The 14,268-nt window shown below is 39.6% G+C and overlaps 1 protein-coding gene across 1 annotated transcript in view; it reads left to right on the top strand.

The window, feature by feature from the left end:
• The window catches only part of ltk (leukocyte receptor tyrosine kinase), a 77,968-nt gene that overhangs the window by 58,424 nt on the left and 5,276 nt on the right, over positions 1–14,268 (top strand). The window contains exons 16-21 of the mRNA XM_061743705.1: positions 2,455–2,640; positions 5,749–5,847; positions 9,198–9,359; positions 9,470–9,583; positions 13,286–13,472; positions 13,570–13,660. Of these exons, the coding sequence (XP_061599689.1) occupies positions 2,455–2,640; positions 5,749–5,847; positions 9,198–9,359; positions 9,470–9,583; positions 13,286–13,472; positions 13,570–13,660 (839 nt within the window). The remainder of the gene's footprint in view (positions 1–2,454; positions 2,641–5,748; positions 5,848–9,197; positions 9,360–9,469; positions 9,584–13,285; positions 13,473–13,569; positions 13,661–14,268) is intronic.

Genomic DNA, 14,268 nt, shown 5'->3' on the forward strand with positions numbered 1-14,268 from the left:
TGACAGAGCTATTGCTCACTGAAGCAAAAGATGTGCTTGTATTTGGTTGTGCTTCACAGCACAAACTTGATGTGATGTCTTCAAGCAATGCATGCTGGTAAAATATTTCATCTGACTTTTATCAGCAACTGATGTCACCATGTCACATCAGTTCAAATCCTTTTCTTCTTGACAGTTCATTTCCTACGAGACAGTAAATCAGTTTTTGTTTCTACCAAAGAAGCCTGTGAAGAGTAAGAAATTCCATCAGAATGACTCTACTGTCACTGATAAAGAAGCAGTTGTTTATGGGTTTTGGTTTGATTTTTTTTTTCCTTTAGAATAACTTTCTTTTTAGCTTCCTATTAATCTTTCTGAAGTATTCTGAAGAATAATCTGAAATAAAACTGATATTTCCTTAAAAGTGGCTAGCTGCCAAATCTTGGTTTTTACTGGTCAATCGGAGCAGAAAGAGCCTCCTTGAAATTATATTATTATTATTATTATTAGTAGTAGTAGTAGTAGTAGTATTATACATTTATGTTCCATGTCTGCAGTTCAGCCATGATTCCTCAAGCAGAGCAAAAGAGCAGCAACAAAAAAAGTTTGATTTCCTTCTCCAGTGGTACAGCGAATGCAGCATTATTTGAATTTATATCTGATAAATCTTTGCATAATTCTACCATGAGCTGGTTCTGCTGCAGAAACATGCAGATCTGAAAAGCTCACTGAATGACATACAGATATTTGCAGACCCAAGAGCCCCCGAACAAGGTTACAGGGCTTTTTCATGCTGAGGTTGTTTTTAACTGTCTGTCTCATCAGACATTCAAGTATATGCCCGTCAAGCATAAGAAAAAGATCATAAGTTAAATATGATCATGGAAAATGCTTGATGTGTTAGGAATCTGTCTGTGCGTGGTGTTTTATTTGAATTGTAAATTGAAGCATTTTTTTGTTAGAGCATGAAACATTTTTTAAGCCAGAGTCAGCAGTTCGGTGGGATCCAGAACAGTTAGAGGAAAACAATTTTGCTTCCAGAAATCACTTACCATGCCTTTAATTACTTGCATACATGCTCGATATGAAGATTAAATGCATAATATAACTCATTTAATGTGAAAGGTTAAAATGCAGTGCACGTTTTTTGAGTTTAAACCCATGGAAACGTCCTGAACTAAATTAGGACTATGGTGGATTAAAAAAACTGAACTAATATTTCACTTGATACAAACACTTAAAGCTCTTTGCCTTATTTAATGCTGTTTAATAGATTGCTGCTTTCATCTGCACTATGGATTTGCACCTATTCCCCTGATTTTAATCATGCATCTTAGTTTTATCTCTACTGATCACATAAGGAGACACAGTGAGTGGCAGTTTATCACCAGTGTTGTGTATTTTGTGCGTGTGGCCTCAGCAAAAGGCAGATTTGTCTTGCATTTGATATTTTCTTGGATAAAGGTTTTGTTTGTTCTGCGTTCACACACACAACACAGGCTTGGCATGCATTTGAACCCTTACACAGCACAGTTTGCTTGGCCTGTGGAAAATGGTATGTGTCTGGCTCACTTTTTTTTCTGTTTCCTGACAAGAAGTGACCTTTTGAATCACGACATACTGTAAATGGCAGACAGGTCTCTCTTTGTTCCTTGAATTGCCTGTCAAAAGATTCTCTGTTTATACAATCTGACCTGCAGTCTAAACTCAGACTTCACAGCCGACTGCACTGTGGCACACTTACAAGGAGAAATATGGCTTTATAAATAAAATTAAAGGCTACAGTTTGTCTGTACGTGACACCAGTGTGTAAATGGACGACCTGATAATTTTTGTCTTTTGATAAAAATAAGATGAAAGCCTGAATGGTTGAAACTTTGCTGTTGACCCTGTCATATCCACCCACTACCACCAATAAACAGACACAAAGAATGAAAAACTGGTGGAAAAATCTGACGCTTTGTGCTAACATTTCCCTCCTCTTCTCTGTGTATCTGTGATGTGTTTAAGGAGAGCGCCTTCCTTATTAGTCATAGTCTCAGCAAGACTGAGCTTCTTTGTTATTTGAAAATCTTGCCTTTTCAAGGGACTTATCAATAGATCCTGGAGTCTGATTTGTCAGGTGAACAGACAGACACGCAGCTCACGCTCATTTATCTGCTGCTTTTTCAGTCTGATAAATTAGCAGTAAGCGCGTTCGAACTGACTGCTGCTCATTGAGTTGGACAAACGCTGACCATTACCTCAATGACAGGGATTGTCTTTGTTGATGTTTTTGCTCTTGCACAGACATAAAAATATTCTTAAAAAGAAAACATTGAAATCATTGAACATCTTGCTGTGGACACTAATGGCCAGGGTTCCTTTGGTACAAAAAATCAAGATGCTTCAGCTTCTGTGTGAATGGACTTTGCCTGCAGATCAGGCACAAGAACTAGTCCCAAGTAATGTATGATGTGCTCTGCTGTCCCGCAGGTGGAGGTGGTGGCTGGAAAGACGGTACCAGTCCTCAGCTGACTGCTGGCAGGTCCCTAGTGGAAGGTGCAGTGGGGGGGTCTCCTTGCCCCCTCGCTAGGTCCAAGCTCAGCTGGTCCACCTTTGGGGGGTTTGGAGGTGGAGGTGGAGCCTGCACAGCCGGAGGTGGTGGAGGAGGATACAGAGGTAAGAACTTTTTGTCAGCCACTTTTAAGTACCTACAAAAGGGGAAAAAAATGGAAAAACACAAACAGACCAACAAAAACCCTCCTCATCCATTTGAACCTCCACTAGACTTCTTAACACATTCAGGAGGCCTTGTTTAAATACCTGTTTAAAACTGAAGCTTTCAGACTGATATTTAAAGTATCCTCTAAAAATGTTTATGTAGAAACTAGAAACATGATATGAATGTCATTTAAAGGAGCTTGAGGCAGGATTTATGAAAAAAATGCGTATATGTTTTAAGTTTTCTAGTAATAATGTCAGATGAAGCGTTCCAAACCAAAAAGAATGAGCCCTCTAGCGTATCTCTCCATTGCCTTGAACAGGCTGTGTGCTGCAAAATGCGCTGCAATTCTGGGCCCGAATTTCCCGCGCTGCCCTGCGGATGTGACGTCACATGACGCTGCATGCACGTTCTCCCGTGCCGGCTTCGCTGTTGGCTGCAGTACCCCCGACGGTCGTCGTGGCGCTAATGAGTCTCATTTCTTATTCTTGCCTCAAGCTCCTTTAAGGGGTTAAACTTTTTGCTTTTATTGGGAATTACTATGTCGGCCATCATGTTTAACAAGATTTTTTTTAATTAAATTCAACTCAGTTCAGTTCACTTCTCCGGTATAGCACAGATTCACAGCAAGGTCATGTCGAGGCACTTTACACAGAAAGCATTCAAATTCATTTATTTACAGAAAAAATAAAGGACTTCTATTGAATGAAGTCATCATTAAAGTGAATGCGATGATTTTATCACAGCAATCTAATCAAGAGCTGAGTCCAGTTTGCTTTTGAATTATCATCGACATGCACTGTCGAGTTGAGGGGCACTTTCAGTTATATTGACTGTCAAGACATTAGCGGGTATCCCAGTGGTCTCCCAGCACGGTTTCCTTCATCCAGGACCTGCCCAATATTTAGCTCAGACACTGGAACTGATTTTGTTGACGGAGCTGGCAGGGTGGTTTCCCAAGCAAAGTGTGTGTGTGTGTGTGTGTGTGTGTGTGTGTGCGTGTGTGCGTGTGTTTCCCCGCTGTAATGATGCCAGAGAATTAGCTGCACTGCACTATGCATATGTATTTTCTGCTGGTCTTTAATTCAGCGATGAAACTGCAGCTAACAAGGCACAGCTGTAAGTCAAACTAATGGAGCAATCAAGCCTCGAAAATGATGAATATTAAACACTGGAAGATTATTCATGATGTCACATTCATGTACAATTTTCTTGCCAGTTTGTCGGGGATCACATGTACTAATACTGTCATTTATTTTTCCTAGTATTTATCTATTACAGTAATTTATTTATTTAACACTGGCGTGTTAGAAAGCCTTAGAACTCAGAAAAATCAAGCAAAAGAGATCATTAGATGAGTACAGTGTCCAAGAAACTGACAACGGGGGAAATTTAATCGAACAAGAGAATAAAACTGCAGGAATTTACTCCAGAGGAACAGAAATAGAGGGAGAGAACTGACCTTCCTGTTACAACTTAATTTATACTAGACCTGATGCCAAATATCAGTCAAATAACTAGCCTGTAAGAGTCAGTGAGACAGAACTGTTTAGTTCTGGGATCACTTCAGTCTCAATCTAGTAAATGTACTTTCCGCTTTCTGTAATAGAGGGGAAATCTTTTTTTTTTCTTGTATATAACAAGGAAAACTGTCCAAAGTGGTGGAAAAAACGGACATGTGTTTGCAAGCAAACAATACCAAATTGGATTAAATTTTAGTACAATTCATTTTATTTACTGTATGTGTTACAATGTTAAAAACAAAAATCATCTAAGGGCACTTTAGAGAGAGAGTAAACAAGTTCAGTGTAGTGTCAAATGAAATACACTTAATTTAGCGTGAGTGTAATCCAACTGTATTCCAAATTAACAATAATCCAGTTTATTATTTCAATTATATGAAATGTAAGGTTACATAATGCCAAATTATGGACACAGAATACACTCCTCTGTCCTTAGCAAGTACAAGGTGACAGAAGAAAGGAAAAAAACCTGTTTGTCTGGTTGGAGGGGTGAGAGGACGGATAAGAGATCTGCAGGGTCTGCGCTTCTATAGTTCACATTTAACCTAGTCTGGTCCTACAAAGGGCTTTATAATGTTTTTCTCATTCAAGAAAGTACAAAAGGAGGACTTTGTATTTTACAAATGCCCTCTATATACAGTATGTAGCACGCCCCTGGTGTTCTGTGTCCTTGACACGTCAACACATGGCAGATCTGGGGACGGATCTCCAAGCCTTTTTTTTTTTTTTAATGATTTTTTTATTGGAAATAGTTTCACATTATACAACAGTAAAGCAAAATAACTGGGAATACTTCCATCCATTCATTTTTCCCATCTTTTTATATCCCTCCCACATTCCCATCCCCAACCCAGCACTTACAACAGACCCAGAGACAAGAAAAAACAACCAAATACAATATAAAGAAAGAAAAGAAGAGAAAAAAAAAAAAGGGAAAAAAAATAAATAAATAAAAATAATAGTAATGATGCTACTCATTTTATTTTTAATGCTAGCAGTCTGACTGTGAGCCTACAGATGATCAAAGGCCTTGCTGGGAAATATCAGAGATTTTGTCAGACTTCATAGACATTCGTGGGTTAGCGGCCCATTTTATAGCACATCAGATCCTGGGGGGGATCTCCAAGCCTTGCAGGGCGACCTGTCCCACTCACACAGCCATTGCCACGCAAATATTTTCCACGAGACCAAAAAGGAAGTACATAGTACAGCAACATTGGTTTATACATCCTTGGAGGGTAAAGAGAGCAAAATGAGGAAAGAGCCCAGTGCATTGTGGGAGGACTCTTATCGGTCAGCCTATAGTTGCTTTAGTAGAAGGTCGGCTCAGGGTCAAGACAAGTATAATCCTTATCAAAAAATAAAGTCTTATTAAAGCTGGAAAGGCTGTCTGAAGTGATAATATGGAACAATTAAAAAAAAAAAAAAAACTGCTAATAGCAGTGAAAACAAACGCATAAGCAAAAACATCCATGATTTAAAAGGTTTTCAGAGTATTTACAGCAGCGAGTGATAGAATAGTAATTTTTTTTCTTTTATCAGGTGGTGACGCTGCGCTGATGGACGACATCACAGCCGACGGGGAAAACGGAGTTTCGTTCATCCACCCGATGGGAGACCTTTTCCTGCATCCTCTGGCAGGTGAGACTGACACGGTCGCACCACATCAATGTAACGACAAAGTCAGAGGGGGTCCAAGAGTGAGTGAAACAGGCCAAGCTTAACTAAATAATCCATCAGAGAGCTCGCAGGAACACGAGGAGCAGGCAAATCAACATTCTGTTACATTCTGGGGATGTAATATACAAACACACACCCCAGTAACATAAAACCGCCATGTACACAGAAGGACAGAGCCGCGGATTATCCCAGGATCCTTTCCATCATAAAGAATAAGAAAAACAACCGTTACAACTCTAAGCCAAGTGAAGATCGCTCTCCAGAAGGTTAGCATTTCAATATTGAAGTCTGCAGTAAAGAGAAGACTTCCCAGTGCAGATACTCAGGGTTCAGCAGAAGGAGAAAACCATTAAACCTCAACGGGGCAGAAGGCAGATTAAACTTTAAGACATCCTGCAAAGCCAGACACCTTTTGGAACAGTGTTCTTGTGACAGATGAAACAAAAGATTAATTCAAACAGAAAGAAAGAATTATGACTTGGAGTGGCTCATGATCTGAGACGTAGCGTATCGTTGTAAAACAGTCTGACATGCACATATACTGTACTGGCTCCAGTGGAAATGGCTCATCAGTAATTACTTATGATATAACAGGAAAAAAAACATATATATATATATATATATATATATATATATATATATATATATATATATATATATATATGTATATATGTGTCACCAATATGTGTACACACACATATTGGTGATCCCGGTAAGCATCTGATCCTCATTACTCGTGTGGGAGGGACAGGAAGACGTTTGCTAATTCGCAGCCTCATGCAGCCTGTTGCCCTCGGCGCCGACAGACAGACCTTCATTTTCATGTGAAAGATGTTGTTGTGTCAGTGAGCTCTGCTCAGTCATCACTCTCAAACACACTGACTGCATCTGCAACATGAGACAGATTCGAGACAACAATCTGAAGAAAAGAGATATTATCATGATAATTCACTTTGAAAGCCTCTGCGTTTTTCTGTCATGTGGTTAAGTTGTTTTCCTGCCTTTCAGTTAAGTTTTATTATGACACACTTTTTGATATGTGTGTAAACAAACAATGGAGCTTTGTTTTGGTCAGAATTTAGAGTTTAATTTTTTATAATAGAACAAATATGACACCCACGTCACATGGTGGAGAGTCACGTAATGCGATTAAAAGCATTTCTGAACAATTTTATCACACACTCACAAAAAAAATACATGTTTTACACGGACACACAAATAAGTAATTTACCACATTAGCTTGCAGAGTACTAAGAGCTGAAAGGGTGATGCTGGTGATTTCTTTTAAATGGCACGAAAAGACAAAAACAAGCAGTGTTGTTCCATCTGTCATTAGTTTCGGATGTTATTGTAAATGTATTGTTGCTTTTTAAATTCACCAGAAAAGTACCAAGACAAGCCAACCACTGACATGTAAAGCACTTCGAATGTGATAAAAGTACCCACAAATAAAAAATATTCACACACAGCCCTTTTCACCATTTTACTAAAATACTTTTACTTACTTAAAACAACCTTATGTTAAGCAGTTTAAATGTTTGTCAGGGATCATGAACCCGAGCCATTTTGAGTAAGAATATGTGTTTGCATCAAAATGGCAATTAGTGTTATGTTGAAATAAATTACTATTTTTAGCCTCTCACAAGACTCAAAATTGTCATCGTATCAACGTGATCGTAAGAACAGGATTCCTGTAGACAAACAGAGGTAGTTTTAACTTTGGAAGTGTACAAAAAGTGTATAAAAGAGTGGTTTGTACTAGGCCTGTGTTGAAAAAATCGATTTCCCAATTCTAAATCGATTCTCATATTAATTCCTAAGAATCGATTCATTTGTCTAAAGATCGATTTATTTATTTTTTTGGGGGGGGGGGTAATTTTTATTTTTTTTTTTATTATTTATGTGGGGGGTTTTTTTCATCATTACATTACAACTTTTGGTTATTTTTTTGTTTATCTCCAAAAAAGTAATGTTTTGTTGGACACGAGAATAACTGGTGCCATGTTTTTGCCTTTAATTATGCTTAAAGGTATGAAAACATTAAAGTGTTAGGTTATAATTGTATAGATTGTCTATATTTCATTACTTTCTACATTGTCTTGGGGTTACATTTGCAAAAAATGCTAAAAACCAAATTCTCAAAAATTAAAAACCAAAATAGACTGAAAATGGAACAAATAAAAACGGAATGTGGGAAAAATTAAAAACGATTTAATCCGTCTGTTTGCTGCCCTGGATCTGTTTGGTAATTCTGGCCCACGATGTTTCTGAAAGCAGTTCTATCAGCATTCTGGGAGCTGATTGGTCCTTACAGCATCATCAGCTGCCAATACTTGCTGTTGAATCTCAATATAATACTAGTAGTAATATTTTGCATAACTACAGTCATATAATTCATGCAACAGCTCAAAAAACAGTTCTAATAACACTAACCCAAATCAATATCGGAATCGAATCGAATCGGATCGAATCAAATCTTGATAATCGATTCTGAATCTTAAGAATCGGAATCGAATCGATTCTTGACATTTGAATCGATCCCCAGCCCTAGTTTGTACCGGCATCTTTACCTGGTTGCTGCCACCTTGTCTGCTTCTGAACAACTCCATCAGTACTTATTTACGACAACACAGCCGTGTGTTAAAAACAGAGGCTTAATATTAGCTTTAAAATGCTTTGAACATGGTGAATCTGTCATCATTCTGTGTTCATAAACGTTATTTGTTGTTGTTTTTGACTCAAAGTCAGAGTCAGAGTTTGGTTGAGTCAGTTCATATCTCACAAGAGTGTTGGTCTCAGATTCAGGTTCCCGTCCATGCCTCGCAGGAACAAGCTTTTTAAACAACAGGGTTTAACTGTGCAGCAAAGATAACACTGCATACAGACAAAAAGGAAAGAATATTCAGTCACCAGATCTTCTTGGAGTATTCTGCTTCAAAATACCTGCATACGTGGGCCACATGGGTTACACTTGAGTGGTTCTGAAATGAGTCTGTGATTTGGCTACGAGTCCCTATAGGATTTAGTAAATACGACCCACATGGTGGGCTGTCTTTGTAGGTCTCAACTGAACCGTGAATGGCAAATGTCTGGATGGGCAACACTAATGGGGATAAATAGGGTTTACAGCATAAATTCAGCCCACATAACAAACATTGTAATGCTGCTTTTTACTGACGTGGGCAATAGTCACACATGGAACAGTTTTTGTTTAGTTTTTTCCACCCTTTTTGCCATCCATACGGGTCCCGTGAGCATGCTGTTTCTGTTTGTTTTAATTCAATCACGTGTATTTACCTTGTCTCTTCCAGCTGTGGATGGTCATGGCGAGTGTGAGATCAAGGTGGAGCTGAACTGCAGCCACTGTCAGACGGAGAGCTGCAAACGGGAGGAGGACACTCACCTCATCATCTGTCTGTGTCATGATGATGGATTTCTCAGCAGCGACAATGTCACGTGCATCAGTGTCCTCGGTAGGTGATGGCTCACGGCGCCGCCACTGTGTACCACAAGTTTAACCTCAAAGTCTGAATCACCCAAACGCACACTGTGAGCTCCTTTTGTCGTCTCCTCCCGTTCCCAGGACCTCCCCCGGGGCCAGAACCGCAGGGCCAGCTGTCCACGTCGCTGATCCTGGCCGTCGTCGTGTCCACCATCGCGAGCGGCATCGTGCTGGTCTGCGCCGGCGTTGTGCTCAGTAAGAGAGTCCTCCAGTTCTGTGCAGAGTCTGTTCCCTCCACCTTCCACCGGCTGTGACCACGGCTGGATATGTACTTTGTACCTCCAGATGTTACTAACTACAGACTTAAAAACAAAAGAAAAAACAACAAAAAAAAACTATGTTGATGAGCGTTTAAATGCTGTTTGCTGGCTGCGCACCAGATCATTAAAGGAGCTGTTGGGAAAGTTATACGGCTCTGAAATACACGTTGCTGTTGTGAGCACAATCTGGACGCTTCCACTACGGCACTCTTGTCAGGTGACTCGCTTTTCTCTGGCTGTGAGTAAATACAGTAACGATGAGTCCACGGAGGGTTGAAAAAGATGAACTAATGAGAGGTGATATAATGGAGATGATTAATAAATACCACACTGTTTATTTGCCTGGTTTAGTGCCTACAGTATAACGACTGCTCTTGCTGAAGCATGAATTAGTCGAGATGCACTGTAAACATCTCTCTATATATATATCTTTAACCTCAAAACTCAAAAAAAAAAAAAACAAGCTTTTGACATTCAACTGCAGTTTCTCCTTCCTACCTGCAAACGGATCAGAGAGACTATATTACAGTAAATATCAGCCGTTATGAGTCACTCATGTTAAAGACAAGAAAGGAAAAGAATGTTGATTCAACGGAAGTGAAGATCACAATGGCAGGAGGAGTTTTTTTTTAATCACAGCAGTGACAATCAGGAGTTAGTAAAACTCAAAAGTACTCCTTTTCTATTGTAAGAATAGTAAATAATTCCACAGTGTAATAGATAAGTGCTATTTACCCAAAACACAGTATTTAGGGCATAGGCCAGCCATACACATTCATCAAACTTCTCACTGGTTACATGGGGCTGATAACCCCACCCATTCACAGCTGTTTCCCGCCGGTACAGAACGTACCGGGCCAATTGCACGTGTGTCGGTGGCCGGCTTTATGCAGGGATTCATACAGTAGCTGTCCAATGGCGTCCAGAGCCAGTGTCGTCCATGTCCATTGGTACTACCACATGGAAATCTTGGTAAAATTTAGACGATCAGACAAATTCTTTGTGTTGAAGAAGAATGAGGATGGCTGGCCCAGAAAAGAAGCTGTCTGCTTCTGAATGAAAATTCTAATTTTCCCTGTCGGTTGATGGATTTCACCAATCTGAGAAGTTTAGATAGTCAGATGTGAAAAAGTTTGCTGATGTTTCTGATGTCAGGAAACCACTTGAAATAGGAGTAATTAGGGACTTAACAATTAACCATTTTGTATATTTTTTATTTAACTGCAACAACCAGCATGTATCATCTTCATAACTTCTTATCATGATAATTCGGAGCAAAAATTTAAAATTAACTCAAAACATGCTATTCAGAATATATTGTTTCTGTTAAATGTTGACTTATTAAAGCAGCCTTAGGTCTGGTAAGGAGTGTAAACTTTTTCTCAGTTACCAAAATAACATGAATCAAAGAAGTGTTGAAAACGCGTGTGCAGCCAATTAACATTGTCATGTTGTCTTGGACCCTAAGTGAAGGTTGCTTTAATCCCTTAATGTTTCTTTTAACATAAAATACAGTTGTGTTGTCAGAATTAACATTCATGTTGCAGAAATATAGGTCAGTAAGGGATAATGCAGCTAATATTTGTTTGAACCTTTGCAACTTTTCTCACATAATCTGAGACAGGACATGCTCACACTCATCCTCAGACAGGTGCTTTTTTAAGGTTGCAGGGTTCTCTAATTGTCATCTTTTCCGCAACCTCGCGGAAGATCAAGTAAAGGTCATCTGCAGGACACTTCAGATGCTTCCTCTCCTACAGTAACTTATGATGTATCTACACCGTTTAAGAGCATAAGGGGCCTCTTGAGAAATATGTGTTGCACTGACTTCCTGTCAAATATCAGGTAGACTTTGAGCTCTTTGGTCTTTGAACCCAGTCTGACAAGAAAACCCGGCATGACTAAAGCATTTTGTTTTTTGGGTTTTTGAAGACTGAACTAATTCATCCAATATTTCCCTACAAGGAAAATATTATGAAATGAATACAACTGATGAAAAACCAGTTTGAACATGTCACATCATGACAGTGAAGTATGAGCAAGGTAAAGTTAATTTCACGGCTGTAGCAAATACAGAGGGACTCATGCCAATGACCTGGGGATAATGGAGAGACAGATTTATTGCACTTATGACGTTAAGAATTTAAAGCAAGACAACTTATCCTGGTTATGGATTTGCATGTGACTCAAATGAAAGATGAAATGGTCTTTGTACATGCTCCCTAAGTCATCATACCCTGCTCTGTTTGGCGTGTACTTCCTTCTTGTACCTTAACTTTGAATATAAGGTGTAATACCTTTTTATATACAAATATGTTAAGTTCCTTCAAGCTTTCATTGTAAATGATAGCCAAGGTTGAATTCTACAGGTGGGCTACATCTTTTTAGGTGATATTTGTAGTAGCATGGTCATATTTGTTTAAAAAAACAGCGAGAACGATAGGGAAGGAGCTGGAAGGGAAAAGGCAAAGGTTGGAGTCTTAGCAAAGGTTAGTGTCAGGCAGGTTAGCAGTTTTTAGTAATTGGACAAATGGCCTTTAAAGGCAGACAGAAAAAATACACACACACATCTCTGTTTTTCTGTTCTGAAGTTTTTAAGAGAGAAAAATAAACAGTAATGATGAGTTTATAGAATGTAAAAGAATGTTTGTTTAAAAGCTTAAGATATATTAAATACTAAAAAGGTACATTGAAGCACTGTACCCTCTTTATTATCAAAGTGCAGATGAGATGGTTTAATAAAAGCAACAGCTATTTAGTTTTACTTTTTTCATTAACTGTATTATGTGTAAATGTGTGTTCATTCAAGTAAATAAACCAAAAATGACACGTGTGTGCTAATATTTGCTTACCTAAAAAAAAAAAAAAAAAAAAAAAAGATACAAAGACATTCGGATTTATCAAGCCTTCTTTTTTTATCAGTGGCTGTTTAAACCACAGCAAAACACACTCACACACCCGTCAGCTTAATGGTGTCTCTTCACCTGAGCTCTCCCCCATGCAGGGAGGTAGTCTGTGCCCTGGGCGCCCCCCTCCCCATCTCCTCCACACCCTCCTCCTCCTCCTCCTCCTCTTCCTCCTCCTTCTCCTCCGCAACACTTCCCTTATCCCAACCCTGCCCCCCCTGAGTCCCTAGCACCTGCACCGGGCGATGGCTCGACGGCACCTCTTACCTGCACGCCACCCCCCCTCCCTGGCAGACTACCAACCTGCATCGGGGCCGTGGGCTGCCTCCATGGCGGGTGAGTCCAAACTCCCTGGCACAGACAGTCTAGGAGCAGTAACCAAGGAGAGGCCTTCCCACATGTGAAACATTGGGCCAGGCTTTTATGTTTGAACAGTTAAGTGTGAACCCACCAGTACTGTAGAGGAGTGCAATGCGAAATCAGAGGAGTATTCTTCAGGGAGAAAATCAATATCAGTGAATTTAGGTTTTTTTTTGTGTGTCACTACTGAGATGCCGCTTGATCCCTCCTTGTGTTAGCGCTCCTACACTTCGGGATGTTGCCTCTGCCACTTGCATGCAGGTGTGGGATCCTCTTTACCAACGGGGTTGTGATTTTTTTGTTGTTGTTGTTGTGTGGAAGAATTCTTATACTGTGAAATAAAACTTCCCGGCTCTTCTCTTTGTCCATAGTGTGGTACCGCAGGAAGAACGACCTGCATGCAGTGAGGGGGCGTCTGCAGAGTCCAGAGTACAAGCTGAGCAAGATCCACTCCTCCACCATCATGACGGACTACAATCCCAACTACTGCTTTGCCGGCAAGGCTGCGTCCTTTGGCGATCTGAAGGAAGTGCCACGCAAGAACATCACACTTCTCCGGTGCCGTATGACATAAGAAGATGACATTTTGAAAATTGACAGCGCTTTCCTTTCAATTCCATTTCAAATGTTGGATGTTTTACTTTTATTTTGATAGGGCTCTCGGTCACGGTGCCTTCGGCGAAGTCTACGAAGGACAAGTTTTGGGGATGAGTACAGATGGAAGTCCTTTGCAGGTGGCCATAAAGGTCAGCTCACACTCTGCAAGGCCCAGTGGAGACAAGTCACACTTAAAGCCTGAGCTTTTCAAATAGCAGTTTTCAAATGTTTGAATCAGGACAACTGGATGTCCCTTTCTTGGTTCTTGAAGACACTGTTGTTTTGTCAGTTCGATTAATTTTGATAAACTCAGTCAGCAGTAGATCCAGTACTGGAGTTGAGGGGGGATGAGGGGGGATGGCATCCCCCCCTGAAATAAAAACAGTAAAAATCATCCCCCCTGTAAAACTGCCATCCCCCCTTTCCATCCCTTATGTCATTTCATCAATGAATGTGGTTTTACTGCTATTTCAACATTTAGAGTCATCACCAGAAAAATAACACCAGAAAAATAACTTATTTGACAATTTTCACCTGTTTCAAGTAAATTTTCACTTGAAAGAAGATTTATCTTCTCATTACAAGCAAAAAAAATATTGTTCCCCTGGCAGATTTTTCTACTTATTTCAAGAGAAAATCTACTTGAAACATGTGAAAATTTTTGTTTTTTCCAGTGATGAGTCTTGTTTTAAGTGTAATAAGGTTTTTTACTAAAATGAGACATTTTAACTAGAAATAGGACAAATATTCTTATTTT

The sequence above is a fragment of the Cololabis saira genome, chromosome 16 (genome assembly GCF_033807715.1).
Source record: "Cololabis saira isolate AMF1-May2022 chromosome 16, fColSai1.1, whole genome shotgun sequence".
In the NCBI taxonomy this organism is placed as follows: domain Eukaryota; kingdom Metazoa; phylum Chordata; class Actinopteri; order Beloniformes; family Belonidae; genus Cololabis; species Cololabis saira.